The sequence below is a fragment of the Talpa occidentalis genome, unplaced genomic scaffold (genome assembly GCF_014898055.3).
Source record: "Talpa occidentalis isolate TD23 unplaced genomic scaffold, MPIMG_talOcc4v2.1 talOcc4.7, whole genome shotgun sequence".
Lineage (NCBI taxonomy): Eukaryota > Metazoa > Chordata > Mammalia > Eulipotyphla > Talpidae > Talpa > Talpa occidentalis.
This window is the reverse complement of record NW_023605083.1, coordinates 93,063,592-93,079,959: the sequence shown is the minus strand read 5'-3', so window position 1 is coordinate 93,079,959 and position 16,368 is coordinate 93,063,592. Positions and strand designations below refer to the sequence as shown.

General features: G+C 39.0%; 1 protein-coding gene across 1 annotated transcript in view; it reads left to right on the top strand.

The window, feature by feature from the left end:
- Positions 1-16,368, top strand: part of STX8 (syntaxin 8) — a 235,922-nt gene that overhangs the window by 139,910 nt on the left and 79,644 nt on the right. Inside the window, exon 7 of the mRNA XM_037495210.2 lies at positions 6,788-6,889. Within this exon, the coding sequence (XP_037351107.1) occupies positions 6,788-6,889 (102 nt within the window). The remainder of the gene's footprint in view (positions 1-6,787; positions 6,890-16,368) is intronic.

The window sequence follows — 16,368 nt, the reverse complement described above, 5'->3', positions numbered from 1 at the left end:
AGCTTAGAAGAGAAGACTATAGAGACAGACGAGTAGAATTGTGAAAGATTGACCACTGGTATGGTGTTGTTCTAGGAATAACTAAGGTGGAAGTGGAAAGCCAGCAGATTTTCAGCTCAATTTCAGAGTCACCCTCTAGCTCAGCCATGGGACTGATTTTCTCATGAGTTTCCATGTTACCAGTCACTGGGAATGTTCAGCAAAAGTTTAACCATCCTTCTGCGAGGGGTACTGTGAAAGGTGATGAACTGCAAGATGATCCCATGTCTTGCAGCTTTGAAATTTTGTTATTTTAAATCATTTGCTTTGACTTTTCCAATATGCCTGCCTACCTGCCTGCCTGCCTTTTCTTCCTAGAAAATCTTAGGAGTATCATAATGGTATAAACCTTTAACTTTTTTCTGATTTACATTTTTAATTGAGGTATAATTAACATACAGATCTTTAGTGTTCATTTCTGTGCATCTTAACTTTTGTGTGACCAGTTTCCATCATCTCAGAAAATTCCCTCATTTTCCTTTCTAGTTAAAATCCCCACCATAGGCAACAACTTGCTGATTTCTAGCTAATAGATTGGGTTTATCCTTATACCACATGTGAAAAGTCATGCAGTATATATTAAATTTTGAATTTTCTTACTTTAATCAACAAAATGCTTTTGAGATTTAAATAGTTATTGCATTCATAAGTAGCTCATAGTTTTTATTGCTGAGTAGTATTCCATTATAAAGACATATGCCAATTTGCTTATCCAGCCTCCTATTGATAAAAGGTTTTTGTGTTTTTACTTTGGAGTTCTAATGAATGAGGCTATGTGTATTTTGTGCAGATGTTTTGAGAAAAATGTTTTTGTTTAGTAAATACCTAGGAGTGGACCTTTTAGTTCATAGGGTAGCTATATGGTTAACTTGTTTAGAACTGACAAATATTTTTTTTAAGATTATTTATGCATACAAGAGCTGGGTGTAGGCCAGAGGTGCACGGGGTGGGGGTGGGGAGTGAGCAGATTCACCAGAGACAGAGTGAGGAGCAGAGCAGGCGGATCTACTGAAATACACTGCTGAGAGGAATAGCAGGCGACACAGGAGAGGTCTGCTGTGCCATGTGGGTTAGCTCTCTGGCTGGGGATCAAACTCATGCTATGAGGATAGCCTCAAATTCATTATGAGGAGAGCCTCATAGTGCTGAGACTTAACCCCTGTGCTACCAGGGAGGCCCTAGATATGACAAATATTTCTACAATTAACTTTGCCCCAAATCTTCCTCACCCTTATTGTCAGTCTTTCATTTTAGCATTCTGGTGGGTATGAAGTAGTATCTTATTGTAGTTTAAATTTTTGTTTTCCTGATGACTAATAGTGTTGAACTCCTTTTTGTGTACTTATTGGCTATTTGTATATATATTTTTTTAAAGATATATTTATTTATACAAGCACTGGGTACAGTCAGAAGCGCGGGAGGGTGAGAGAACTCACCACAGCCAGAGCGGGGAGCAGAGCAGGCAGAAGGACCAAAGTACACTGCTGAGGGGAGCAGCGGGCAGCAGGAGAGGTCTGCGCGCCATATGGGACCCTCCTCCGGTGGCCGGGGAGCAGCCGGTTATTGAACCAGCGCTGCAGAAGCTGCAGGCAGCTTTGCAACCCAGCGCTCAACCACTGCATCACTGGGGAGGCCCTGTATATTTTCTTTTATAAAACAGCTGTTCAAATCTTTTGCCTATTCTAAAATTGGGTTGTTTTAAAATCATTGTTAATATATAGGATTTCTTTACATATTTTGATACAAATATTTTGTCATATATACAGCCTACAAACTCTTAGTCTGGCTTATTGTCAAAATGGTATCTTTGGATGAACAGAAAGTTTTTTTTTGGTAAAGTCCAGTGACCAGTTTCTTTTCTTTTGTGGATAGTCTTTATATTCCGTCCAAGAAATTTTTGCCTACCCGTAGGTTTGTGAAGATTTTCTTCTATTTTTTTCTTCAGGTCTTTGAACCATCTCAAATTAATTTTTTGTTTACAGTGGGAGGAAAGGATCAAGAGTTGTTTTTTTTCCCCCATAGAGTTGTTCCAGCCTCATTTGTTGAAAAGATTGTTCTTGCCTTGTTTGATTGATTTTGCCATTGATACAATTCTGTTGAGAATTAAGTGTACACACACACACACACACACATCCATCTCTGGGTTGTTTTGTTCCATTGATTAATTTTTCTGTCTTTATCCCAATATCACACTACCTTGGCTTCTAAATATTCATAATAAATGTTAAATTTTGATAGTGTAATTCCTCTAAGTTTGTTTTTGGAAGATTATTTTGACTGTTGTAAATCATTGGTATTGCATGTACATTTTAGAATTGACTTGCCAGTTTCATTTTAAAAGCCTGCTGGCACTTTGGGATTGCATTGAATGTGTAGATCAACTAAGGAGAATGAACAGATATCTGTAAAATATTGTATTATCCATTAATATGGTGCAACTCTCCATTTGTTTAGGTTTTCTAGTTTTTAGTATAGAGGTCTTACACATCTTTTTTTATATTTTATTCTAGGTATTTGATGTAATTGTTTCTGCTATTGTAAATGATATTTTTACTTTAATTTTTCAGTTGTCACTAGTATATAGAAAAATCATTGTTTTTTTTCCTAATTGAAATATCTACAGGTTTGTTAAATTCACTTATTCTAGTAGCTTTAAAATAGATTATATGGTTTCCCATGTATACAATCATGTCTTCAGCAGATACATATACTTATTTATATCTTTTAAAATCTTTTTTTGCTTTTATCCCTTGCCTTCTTAAAATGTGAGACTTTTAGGGGACTTCCTAAGTGTCAGTAGTGCTAACTACTACCACGAAGCCCCTCTGAGGCCACCTGAGTTCCATCCCCAGCCAGGGAGCTAATCCACAAGGCAAACAGACCTCTCCGTCTCGCCAGCTTCTCCCCTCAGCAGTGTATCTCAGTAGATCTGCCTGTTCAGCTCCCCACTCTGTGTGGTGAATCCTCTCATCCCTGCACCTCTTGCCTACACCTCAGTTCTTCTGTGCAAAAATAAATCTTTAAATAAATGTGAGAGTTCTAATAAAATGTTCAAAGTTGTCAGAGCAGATGTCTGCTTTGTTCCAGGCTTTAGAGGAAAAGCGGTCAGTGTTTCACCATGAAGTGTGATGTTAGCACTAGTTTTTCCAAACGAGTCCTTCACCACATTGAAAAATTTCCCCTTCATTCCAATTGTGCTGAGAATTTGTATCCTGAATATTAAATTTTTTCTTATCCTTTTCCTGCAGTTTTTGAGATGGTCATATTTCCTTTAGTCTTGTCGTTGGTTTTATGTTTTATTTAATATTTGTGTTTAGAGCAGTAAAATTTCCTCTCAGCACTGCTTTAATTGAATTTCACAAATTTGGGGTTGATTGTCATTATTCAGTTCAAAATATTTGCTATTTTCTCTTGTGATTTCATTTTTGTCCCATGGGTTATTTAGAGGTCATTTCCTTAATTTTTATTGGAGATTTTTTTGGATTTTGTCATGTGTTCTTTCATCATAACAAAGGTTCCTTTTGACCTCTAATAATACTCCTTGACTTGCAGCCTGTCTGTCTCATGCTGATGCAGCCATACCAGCTTTCTCATGCACTCTCTGTGCTTTGTATTTACTGTTAAAAGCATGAAGTTGTCATCTTTTTATTTTTTCAATCTTGTCTAGCATTGGTCTTTGAGTAGAGGAGTTAGTCCATTTATTTCTTTTTTTTAAAGATTTTTATTATTTATTTATACAAGAACCAGGGTACAGGCCAGATGTGTGGGAGGGTGAGAGGATTCACCAGAGACAGAGTGGGGAACAGAACAGGCAGATTGGCTGAAATACACTGCTGAGGGGAGCAGCGTGTGCAACAGGAGAGGTCTGCTGCACCATCTGCATTGCTCTGTGGCCATCAGGGATCCAACCAGCACTGCAGAGGCTGCAGACAGCTTCACAGTGCTGTGCTCAACAGCCTGCACCACCAGGGAGGCCCCACTCCATTTATTTCTAATATGACTATTAATAGAGTTGGATTGATGTCTGCCTTCTAGGTATTTGGTTTTTTGTCCCTTCTCTTCTTTGTTTCTGTTCCTCCCTTCCTCTCTCCTTTTGGGGGAATAGTGCATTTTTTCTATTTAATTTTATTCCCTCTTGATATTTTCTAAAACTATATATACCTCTTGGTGGTGATAGTGGGTGAGGGGTGTGTGTGTGTGTTGGCTTTCTTTTTTTTTTTTTTTTAAGTGATTGCTTTAGAGCTATGTTGTACAGTACAGCAGCCACTAGCCAAATACAAGCATTGAAATTTTAATTGTGACTTGAAAAAATATGTATGTTCCTGCCTATTGTATGGAGATTGGATTAAAAGAATTCAGGACTAGAAGTAGGACTGTACATTGGAACACTATTTGAGAAACACTGGCAAAATTTTGTGAGAAATAGTAACAGGTCAGAAAAAGCTGTGGGAGTAAGAGATCCTGGGGAGGTAGAACTGACTACTGTCTAATAAATGGAATGTCATATGAAAGGGAAGGGAGAAGACTGAGCAGCTCTTCAGATTTCTAGCTCAGCTAAGCTAATGAACAATGGTGCCATTAAGTGAGACTAGGAATATAGAAGTCAAATCTGAGAGCAGATGAGGAGTTCAGAGACCTTGACATTCAGAGGTTTGTTGGTAGAAATGTTAAGGTAGAAATTAGTAAGCAGTTGGTTTAGGTGTCAAAAATGTTGAAGCACTGTAGAGCAAAAAGTTTTCAGGTTTTTATTTTAAATATTGGTGAACTCAGTGATATAATACCACTGTGTTAGTATTAAAAAGCAAAAATATGCAGAACTCAGGGGGTTGCCAGCATTTAAGAAGAGGAGACTCTTGACAGAGCTTGTAGACAGATAGAAGGAAAACTGGGAGAGAGTATGTCATTGAATACAAAGGAATAGGGTTATGAATGAATTGTTAAATAATAGTGAAAGATTTTCTAGGTAAGTGTTATATAGACAATATTTGACAAATTTGGCTTCGATCCACTTTTCTAAGAAGCATCAAAGTGCTTTGAAATTATTCAGTGCTTTTATCTTTTAGAAGCCATTCATTCACTGCCTTTATCTTTTAGAATTTATTTTGTCTTGCTGTGTACTAGGTGCTCTCCCAGGGATGGGTGGGAGAAACAGAGATGAATCAAAAAAAAAAAAAAAAAAAAGATGCAAACAAATAATTAGAATACAAAATCTGAGGACCATAAGTAAAGGGAGGCTGGAAGAAGTGATGTAGGGAGGCCAGATGACAGACCACCACCTCTTCTTGTCTTTCACATGCTTCTTTTTGTGCATGGATTGCTTTTTCCTGCCTCTGCACTCAAAGGGCCTTCAAAACTTAGCTCACATCCCATTTTGGAAACCCTTTTTGACTTCCGTGTTTATTTCATGCTTTCAGAAAAATGGTCGTGTGTTTTGGACAGTATCTCCGACGTGATCACTAAAAGAGGAAGGAAGGGGTGGAGGGAGTAAAAAGAATCAAAATTGATAAAATAATATATGTTCATCATAAGAACACAGGAAACAATACAGGAAGTAAAAGGAAGATACCCTAGTATCCCTAGATATAATCATGATTAACATCACCCAGATTCATCCATATATGTGTGCACAGTCGTCCTCTCTTTCCGAGGTTTTGCTTTCTGAGATTTCAGTTACCCACAGCCAACCACAAGCCAGAAATATTACATACAGTAAGATATTTTGAGAGAAATGACATTCATTTAACTTTCATTATATTGTTATAATTGTTCTATTTTATTATGGATTATTGTTAATCTCTTGCTGTGCCCAGTTGATAAACTATCATAAGGTATGTATGTGTAGGGGAAAACATAAATAGGATTCAGTACTGTTGAGGTTCCAAGCCTCTATTAAGGATCTTGGAGGACAAGGGGGGGGGGTACTGCTATGCATATAAGTGGATGGATAGGAATAATTTTACATAATTAAGATCATGCTATATGTGCTATTTTAAATGGTAAGTACTTAATTTTTAAAAAGATTAGTGTAAAAAAAGGTAAACGTCACAAAGGATTCATCACAAGAGATAGTAATTACTAAGAACTAAAAGTAATTGCTAAAATTACTAAGGTTAACAGAAAGATTATACAAAACATTGCTGCTTTGGTGATTTTCTAAAGCTCCAAGTTTTCTGTGTTTTACATTTTTAACATCCTGATAGACTCTCCTGTGAGATTAACACCTTCAACTTCTTTTCACCTTCCTCCTCCCCAACTGTTATAATTATACTGTCACTGTTTATAACATTCATGTCTTTCTCTAGCCTAATTCATGTATGTTTTTCAACTCAGTATTTAAATGGATTCAGTTATTTCTGTCCCCTGCTTCTCCATTCTAGAGTTCTTTATCGCTATCACCACTTGGTTGACTATTTCATCATCAAGCATTTCTCCTAAGATGGGCCCCATTATTCCTGAAGTCATCTTTGCTGTCTGTCACCTTTATACTCAAGTGACAGTTCGGCTGGCCATAATTTCATAGATTCATGCCTTCTCTCCTCTGAATTTTTGACATTTCTCCTTTGTTAATTTTTTTTTCTTCTTTGAATCAGAAATTACAGTTTTCAAAGACTATCCGTGAGTTCGTTCCCTTTTCTCTCGGTATACTTGAGAGATGTATTACTAGGAAGAATTACCATAACTGGAATAGTTTGATGTGAACCAGAGCATTTTTTGAGTATTAACCATGTATCTTTGTTTTCCTTTCTAGAGATAATTGATGACCTTGCCAACCTGGTGGAAAATACGGATGAGAAACTTCGCACTGAAACCAGGCGTGTGAATATGGTGGACAGAAAGTCAACATCTTGTGGTAAGAGATGGCTATAGTCACGGCTCTGGGTCTTTAATAGCACAAACATTTACTCTGCTTTGAGTTTCCTTGTTTATCTAATTACTGAGAGGATTTGGTTGCTTTTCTAATATAGACACACCCATTGGGTGAAACAATAAATATGCTCAAAGATACCAAAATCCTGTTAAATTGAAGCAAATCTTTATCTGTGCAGGGGAAGTATAATGGCATTGTTCTTTTTTTTTTTTTAATTTCAAATAAGAAACCTTTATGCTTACAAACTATAGTAGTTTGGGAACTTGTGTGACATTCTGCAGGCAGGTAGTGGTAGATCCCATGGATTTTAAAGGTAGTATTGCTTACTTTTGTGTCCTTTTTAAGTCACAAGCTAAATTGTTGCAACTTGAACTGCAAAACAGTTGAGAGCCTAGGGCCTGAAGTCCAACTGAGATCAAATCTTTTATTTAGTGATGTTCTCTCTGGCTGTCACATTACTTCTTGTATAAAATGGGAATATCCATGCCAAGATAAGAATCATTTGATGCAATTCTTAAAATACTGATCCCCAGGCCCTTTCTTGGAGATCTGAGTGAATTGGGCTAGGACAGAATTCGAGTGTTCACTATTTAATAGTATTTCACTGATGGTGTCAGTGAACAAATATTAGCTATTATCTTTATATGTCCAGAGAAGGAAGAATCTTCCCAGTTAAATGGCAACTTTCCTGAGGTCTTTTCTTGTGTGCTAAACTGTCATGTTGCCATTAATTTGGAATGAACATATTCATAGATGAGGTGGTAAGTTTTTGTATTAGCAATATTAGCCCTCAACAATCATTCATGAAAACCTGATGGAAAATGTTGTTTCTACTGTTGCCAATTTTTTATTTTATGGTCTTTCCTGGTGTTGGTATTTATACCCAGAAATGTCCATAAAAATCTTCTGAACTAAACCATTTAGGTTTTTTTGAAAATAAAAAATTCAGAGACTCCCAGAAATACTAAAATGCATGTTTTCATAACTGTTATTGGTATTTTAAAATATGTTTACTGTAAATTGATTTTATGCACCACCTATATTTAGTTATATGTACATATAGTATCTGTAACAAAATTTTATGTAGTGATTCAAAGGAATAAATACAGTATAGCAATATTAAATAGATACTGAAAGGAGAAATTTCTTTATTATTTTCAATGGAAATGCTTTAGAGAGAATTCTTTCTCCTATCCCTTCAATTTTTCTCTTAATGGTTACATAGTAGTTTTGTCTATATTGTGGGTCAACACCCAAATAACCATCTTTATAACATTTCCAATGCCTGATACTTTTTTTTTTTAAGATTTATTTATTTATGCATACAAGAGCTGGGGTACAGGCCAGAGATGCTGGGGGGTGAGAGGATTCACCAGAGACAGAGTGGGGAACAGAATAGGCAGACTGACTGAAATACACTGCTGAGGGGAGTAGTGGGCGAAACAGGAGAGGCCTACTTCGCCATGTGGGTTGCTCTCTGGCAGGTGAGGGATTGAACTCATGCTGCAGAGGCTGCAGATTGCTTCATAGTGCGGTGCTTAACCCCTTGCGCCACCAGGGAGGCCCTCTAATGCCTGCCTGATACTTTTAAAGGAACATTTTTTGTGGTCTTATGTTTTAAAGGGAAATTGCAATTATATATGCATTTGTTGACAAGCATTGTACTTTTTGTATATTGATGAAGGTTTACCATGTGGCCTCCAAAGCTATAAGTAGATCAGACTTATAGTTATGAAACCCAGATAATACCTTCCAAGTCTCACTGATCAGTACTAAGCTTTTGTGCCCAGGGTATGTTGTAAGATTTACTGAGTACAGGTCTATCTGTTTTTGGCAAAATTAGCCTGATATTTTAATTTTTTTAATTGTGGTAAAATATACACACAAAATTTATCTTTGTAACTATTTTTTAAGTATGCAGCTGTGTCCTTAAGTACATTTGAATTGTTATGTAACCATCACAACTATCCATTTCCAGAATTGTCTCATCATCCCAAACTGATACTCTGTACCCATGAAACGGGAACTCCTCCCAGCCTCTGGCACCCAGACTACTGGGTATATTTGAGAACAAGTTTAGTCAAATTCAGAGAATTTGACTATCTGGGCCCATCACACATAAACAGAATCATAATATTTGTTTTTATATCTGACGTATTTCACTTAGAATAATGTTTTCACTATTCCTCTCTGTGGTAGCATACATCAGAATTTCCTTCCCTTTTTAGGATGAATGATAGTTTCATACTACATTTTGTTTATTTATCTCAGTGGACTCCTGTGAGTTTCCACCTTTTGGCTATTATGAATAATGCTGCTCTGAAGTTGAGTGTACAAGTATCAATTCAATTTCCTGCTTTTTGTGTATATTCCTGGAGGTAGAGTTGCTGAATTAAATGGCAATTCTGTGTTTAATTTTATTTTTTGAGTAACCACCACACTAGCCTGATCTTTTGTTTTGCGTTCAGCCTCTGAATTCTGAGGTACTTTCTGATAGTTTCTTTCCCTTTAATGTGATAAATCACAATAGTTGCAGACAGCAGTCAGGGACCTCTACTGCCTGAGAGGGGCAGGCAGATGGGGGCAGAAGTTGAGGTCTGGGTCCACTGCAATTGGACCCACTGTAGTTGGAGACACTTCCCATGTTCAAGTGGGACTCCGAAGAACTGTGCTCTTAGGATGAAAGTGAATCAGAACTAAACTTGTTCTCAGGGATTATGGGAAAGGCAGCCTTGGCACTGAGCAGAATAGGAAAAGAAAAAGAAAGGAAAAAAGTCATAGTTGCTGACAAACTGAAAGCACAGAAAGCCCTCATGACGACTTACTTCTTGCTAATTGTACTCAGGATAGGCCAGGAAAGTTCATACCCTGAATTTGGTTTCAGACACACTTATCTGTTAAAGCTCTAGGCTGCCAAATGGTGAAATCGCCTCCTGGAGGGGAGAGCATATTTATCCCAGGTCTCTAGGAACCAAACAAAAACAAAATTATCAGGGCAATGACCAGCACACAGTCAAAGATAACCTAGTATACGTGGAAAGAGCACCACATGAGCAAGGACCAGTAACAGACCACAGAGGCCAGTCTGCACAGATATACGATCAGTTATGCCTACTATAATTAAAGAAATCAAACTTGGAATTATCTTCAGGGAATAGGAAACTATAAAAAGTAATACAGAAAACTGGAAAAGGGACCGACTCAAACATTTAGATATAAAAAGAAAACCCTGAAATTCAAAACTCAACAGACATAGTTGGTACCAGCAGAAGAGAATCAACCAGAGGACCAATCGGAGGGGGGAAAAAAAAAAACTCCATATTTTCTTTTCATAAAAGCATTTACAAAAGTATATCCAAATGCCACAGAAGTTAAGCTACAAGCAAGGTATGATTTAACTGTTCAAGGGTAGAAATTAACTACTCCTCCAAGTGTATCTTGGTTACTGTTCACGTGACTCTCCTACTGTTTTAGCTAAGAGGACTCAAGTGAGCTGAGGGTAGCAGCCACAGCCGGGCACATCATCATTTCACTTAAGAGAGTGCAAAAAATAGGCTGTGGACCGTGAAATGGTCTTTTGTTTCCCTACCCTCAGCATATCTTCCTTGCTGATCTTACATATCAGTCATAGATGCTTTTGCAGTGAGGAAATTTCTAGTCATAAGTACAGACCATATTGCAAAGGGGCCGCGCAGAAGGGCCTGATGATGAATTTGTTTGTTCAGTTGTTAACAAAGGATTCGAGCACCTCTTTGTGAACCTTTCACTTGGGAGCCTGGGCTTTAAAATTTTTACTGAGATTGTGTGGTTTTTCCTCCCCTTTTTGCCCCCCCCCCAATAATAGCATCAAGTGGAAAACAATATTGGTTTTCTTCCAGCTTCTAAACGGAAATTAGACTGATATTTTCCATGAGTACCTATGTGTATTCTCAGTTTTCTTACTGGTATTTAGGACATCTGCATAAAAGCAGGATCTTTGTAATTGCAGTTTAAATATTCAGTGTTCCTACTCCTCATTAGAATTCAAACTAGAGCCTCGTCTGAGTCTGACGGACAGAGCCAATTGTGAAAGGCCAGACTAAGAATTCTGAATGACTCGGCTTGAGGGACAGTGTTGCTTCTCAGCATATTGACTATTACGTAATGTTGTCCAAGCACATTCATTGTGATTTTAGCAACGTTTTAGTAATGTGGTTAGAAATCAGCTCAACTGGCATTGCATTAACACTCTCCCAACCTGGAATCACTAGATTTGTCTTGCTGGCTGACACTGGGTGACTTGGAGAGCTGCTTGCCCTGGCTCACCTTTCTTTATAAAATAGAGAGTCAGAGTTTCTAGTACACATGGTAATTCTGCAGACTGAAGGAGAACAAGTTGGGTGGCATAGTTAGTAACTGGTTCTAGGAAGTCCTCGATAAACACCAGCTGTGTTAACATGCAGCTTTAAAGTGGTTGCCAAGAGCTTCCTTACTCGATAAGACCCAGAGTTCTCACCTCTGTTGGAGCTGGGATAGAAGGACTTGTATAGAGAATAGTAATGTTACAAGTCATGCAGGGATATTCTGGTGCTGGGAAGGCAGCAACCCTCATTTGATTAAACATGGAGCTGATATTAAAAAGAAAACAAACTTGAAAGTTAGACTGCTGTGGCTGAAGCCCATCACCAGTCATGACATAATGAATGCTGCGGAGGGCACATGCGCAGTGGTGATGGTGCTGTCTTCCCTTTGTTTAGCACTTGAGCATGCCTTTTCTTATCCTAGCTCTTTTGGACCTTAGTACAACCTAGGTAAGACACTGAGTTTTAAGTTGTCTAGTTTATTAGCAGACATATTTACCATAATTTAGACAGTTTAAGCTCTTAGGGAATTATTTTTAAAACTCTACCACAAACACAATCTGGATCAAAAGAATAACTGTCAGTGTTTTTATTTATCTTACCGTTAATCAAGAATATGCTTGTTATCTGTTTTTGTCTTTCTCTTATCATCCTTTGTTGAGACAATCTAGTTAAACTCCCCAGCTGCCATTATCTTTACATACATGTGTGTCTGTGTCTATAACCCCTGTATTATCTTTCATTCAGTCTCCAGAGAAGTGCCCCGTCCTGCACTAATGCATGTCTGCCTTGAAAACCATCTTGTCCCCAAGCTTATTGCTACCACAGTCATTCTTTTCTTAAACCAACATAAGTCCTGGGCACCATCCATGTGCCAGGCACTGGGACTGAAAGGTAGACAGGGCACATTCCTGCCCTCAGGAACTTGAGTGTGGGAGAGGTGTGAATCGCTCAGGACTCCGGGCTGTGTAGGCAGCAGAGGGTCTGCGTCAGTCTAGGACTTGGGCTTCCACGAGGACACAGCACAGGAGCAGAGACCTGAGGACTGAGCAAGAGATGCTACTTCTAGGTCCAATAAAGTGAAAAACCAAAATAAGCAGGATGTGAATGATGTGACCCCCATTGAAAGGAGGGGCAGGAGCAAGGGAGGGAAGCAGGGAAGATGGGAGGATCCATGTGTGTACAGTTAGAATTGTTCATCAGACCATGATGCCTCTCATCCAAGAGCAGATGTCCTTGACACAGCCAGGCATGGAGCTGTGTACCTGGAGACGAGCAGTGTTTTCTTTATCTTTAGAATTTTTTTTTCTACAGCATGTCTATATTTTGTAATTTAAAAAAAATAACATTTTAAGAGAAAAAATACTCCTTTTATTATTTTGGTACTGCCAGTCATTTTTTCCCTTACAAGTAGTAATTTGTAAGAGCATGAAAATACTGTATTTTTAAACCCTTCTGTTTTGTAACATTTCATTATAAACATATTTTTCTTTTGGTACCATTAGTACCATTCTGTCAAATAGCTGGATCATCATTAACTTACTTCTGTTTGAGGGTTTTAGATTCCCCCCCCCCCACATTTGCTGTATAAATAATGCTGCATTAGATGCACAAAGCTTTTCCCTATATTTAGAGTATTTTTCTGTCATAAAGGATGTGGGTTATGATGCTTCCACGAGCAAAATCAGAGATTGGCTTCAGCTGTTTTATAATCATGGAGCCCTGACTGGAAGGTTGTTTGAGGCCTAGAGAAGGGACAGTGAGCTGGGGAGCCAAAGGGCAGAGTAGTGCCCCTGGGCAAGGAGAGTGAGGGCTGGAGGCCAAAGCCAGCGTTGCCGAGTGACACCACTGCCCTTCACTGCCTTTCTTGGTCAGAGGAGGCTAGCTGAACTCTCCTGGCTGCCAAACGTGGGGAGAGGAAGACCCTGGCAGTGTTAGCATCCCAAGTCAGAAGTCACGTGCTGCCTCCTTCCCAGAGTCTGAAGGGAGCACCTTCAAAATGGAAATGGAGGTTGAGCCAGACAGCTAGAAATCATAATGAAACCCATCTTCCACTGCAGATTTATTTCCCAACTGGATTGATATTAGCATGGGAACAATGTTAAGCCTTTTGACATACACGTACATACATATACACAAAATGCTTTTCAATAATGTATCAGAAACCATCCCCCCACCCAAACTTATTAGTGATGGATTCTTCTTCAGTCTGGTGCCTCTCTTCATCCTCACTCTCCTTGAGTAACTTCTGGTATTTGAGAGGGTTGTGTCCCTCAGAAATGACTCTTCTTTGATTTCTGTGGCACCACATTATCCAAGATATATCCTTTCCACATGCAGCTGCTTACTACTTTTCTTCCTTTGTCCTGTTATTGTTGAATGCCTCTGAGTGTCAGGCACTGAGCAGGAAAAGCCAGGGAAGACCTGGTGCCTGGCCCCAGGAGCACTCTGTCTAATGGGAAGTAAATTTAGGGCAGTGCAATATAGTCTTTATAGACATGGGAACAGGCTAACTGGGAGCCACCCTTGAGTTCATTGTAGAAAGTTGAAATGCAACAAAGGCATATAGGGGATGTAGGGGCATGTAGGGGAAAATAGCATTTCTGGCAGTTTAGAAGGACACAGCTAGGCAGGAAATGACACTTGGTTTCTTAAGAAATAGGACAGGCTGGCCAGGCTGCAGAGGTGTAGAAAATATAGCTAGACCAGGCTAGGACCAGATCTTGGAGAGCCTAGGATGCAAATTCATCAATCTCCTTTGGTCATTTCATTTTTTCCCCCTCTTCTCTCTTCTGTTGAGGACAATACTTAGGACTCAGTCCTCTGCTTCTTTTCTTGGCACTTTTCCTTGATGCTGCTTCGTCTGCTCACCTGGATGGCTTCATAGGCAGCACACAGTTCTGCTTCTCAGAGCCACATTGCACCTGAATCTCAAGGTCTTTGACTCTGCCCATTGGTTTCTCCAGATTGCCCCAACACGATCTCAGTCTGTTCATGTTCTCTGTGGATATATTACCTTTATCCCAAAATAAGCTGCCTCTTCCATGCCTCCAATTTTTGCATCCCCCAAAATTTCCTTCATCCCTTCAAATGCTTACAGGGGCTACACAAGAAATGTTCATGAATGAAGTGGGCAACTGTGATTCTCTCCAATGGCAAACTAGAGAGTAAACAGCGGATTTTTGCCAAGTGGAACTTCATGCCTAGAATTGCCAGATCATCTGTTTATTTTTTTAAAAAAGAAGTCTGAAATCTGTATCTTTAAGCAAAATCTCCCAATATTTTAGTGTTGACAAATTAACATTTAAAAAATATTCATGTGGGCCAAATAAAACATATCACACTGTACTACTCTGGGACCTCTCTAGTCAGTCTCGGCTGTAGCCTGTAGCCCTGTTTGTTCTAATTCTGAACTCCTTGTCTTCCTTCATCATCCCTTTCTGTTCTTTTTTTTTAAGATTTATTTATTTATGCATACAAGAGCTGGGGTATAGGCCATAGATGGCGGGGTGAGAGTATTCACCAGAGACAGTAAGGAACAGAATAGGCAGAATAACTGAAATACACTGCTGAGGGGAGCAGTGGGTGAGTCAGGAGAGGTCTGCTGCGCCATGTGGGTCACCTCCCTGGCTGGGGATCAAACTCGTGCTGCAGTGGCTGCGGATAGCTTCATAGGTTGCATCTTAACCCCTTGCGCCACCAGGGAGGCCCCATCCCTTATTGTTCTTATCACTGTTTCTCATTCTTATCACAGTTATATAACCATTAAAAATAATAATGAAGAAGTAGGTTTATTATACACTGTTTAGCTGTCCTGAGACCAATTTCTAATGGGGGTGTATATGGGATCTCCCACACCAACAAAACTCTCGGATGCCAGTAGGGTATCTGGGAATTCAACTCAATCCTGCCATTATCTATCCTGGGATAAGGCTCAGTCTCCCAAGACCACACTCCACTTAAGATGCCAGGCTGTTGTCTGTGCTTCTTACCAACTGGCTGTAAATCAGAGGTACCTTCAACCCACTGCTCAGGTTCCATTAATTCACTAAGGCAGCTCACAGGAAACCAGGTTACTCACTAGATCACAAGACATATAAAGAATCTGGATCAATAGCCAGATGAAGAGTTACACAGGACAAGGTCCTTAACAAAGAAGTTTCTTCCTTGTAGAGCCTGGGGTCCAGTAAATGTGGCCCATCAAAGTATTCTGGCTCTCTAACCTGAAAGTTCTCCAAAGTCCCTCCCTGTTGGACATGTATGGAGATATTACACAGGCATGGTTGATTAAATCATTGACCATTGGCAACTGAACTCAATCTCTAGCCTTTCTTCCCTCTCGGGAATCAGGGAGCTGAAGGGGACAGTTTCGTCCACTAGTCATGTTGGTTTCCTTGGCAATAAGCCCCCATTCTCAGGTGTTTTCCAGAACTTCCCTTCATTAACAGATCCATTCTCTCAACATTTCAGAAATTCCAAGGCTTTTGGAAACTGAGTTAAGAACTTTGATAAAGGTCAAATATATGAAGAATATATTTTGGTCATCTGAATGAGTAAATATATATTTCTTATAAATCACAATATTACATACAGAAAAATGTTCATGATTGTTGCTTTGATCATATTTTTTACCTAAACTGACTTCTTTCTTGTGGATTTGGGGTATGAGTGTAGCAAGCATGTACCCAGCCATCAGTTAGATAAATCAGATGCCTCCCTTTCCTTAAGGAGCTCTTATTTTATAAGCATGCCTTTCAATTGATTTAAAACTGCTTCCTTTCCCTAGACATATCTGCTATATTTTAGAAAAATGACTTTTCTCCGTCATGGAGATAATAGATACTAAGTAGTAAAACCACATAGTGTAAAACTCTTAGGAGACCCACTTCTGAAATCTAAGAGAATACTGCAGCACTCTGATGAATATATTGGAATTGCTTCATATTGATTTCAGGAGCTAAAAGGAACAACTGGCTGACCTCCCCTTCTCTTGGCACCCCTAAATACTCCGTACCTCCAGGGCTCTGTGGTTGCTCATGAAATTTGGATAACGTACATGTGAAGTGTTTGTGGTCAGGTGAGTTTTATTTGTGACCACATCACTGTTGTCTGCTTGGGTGT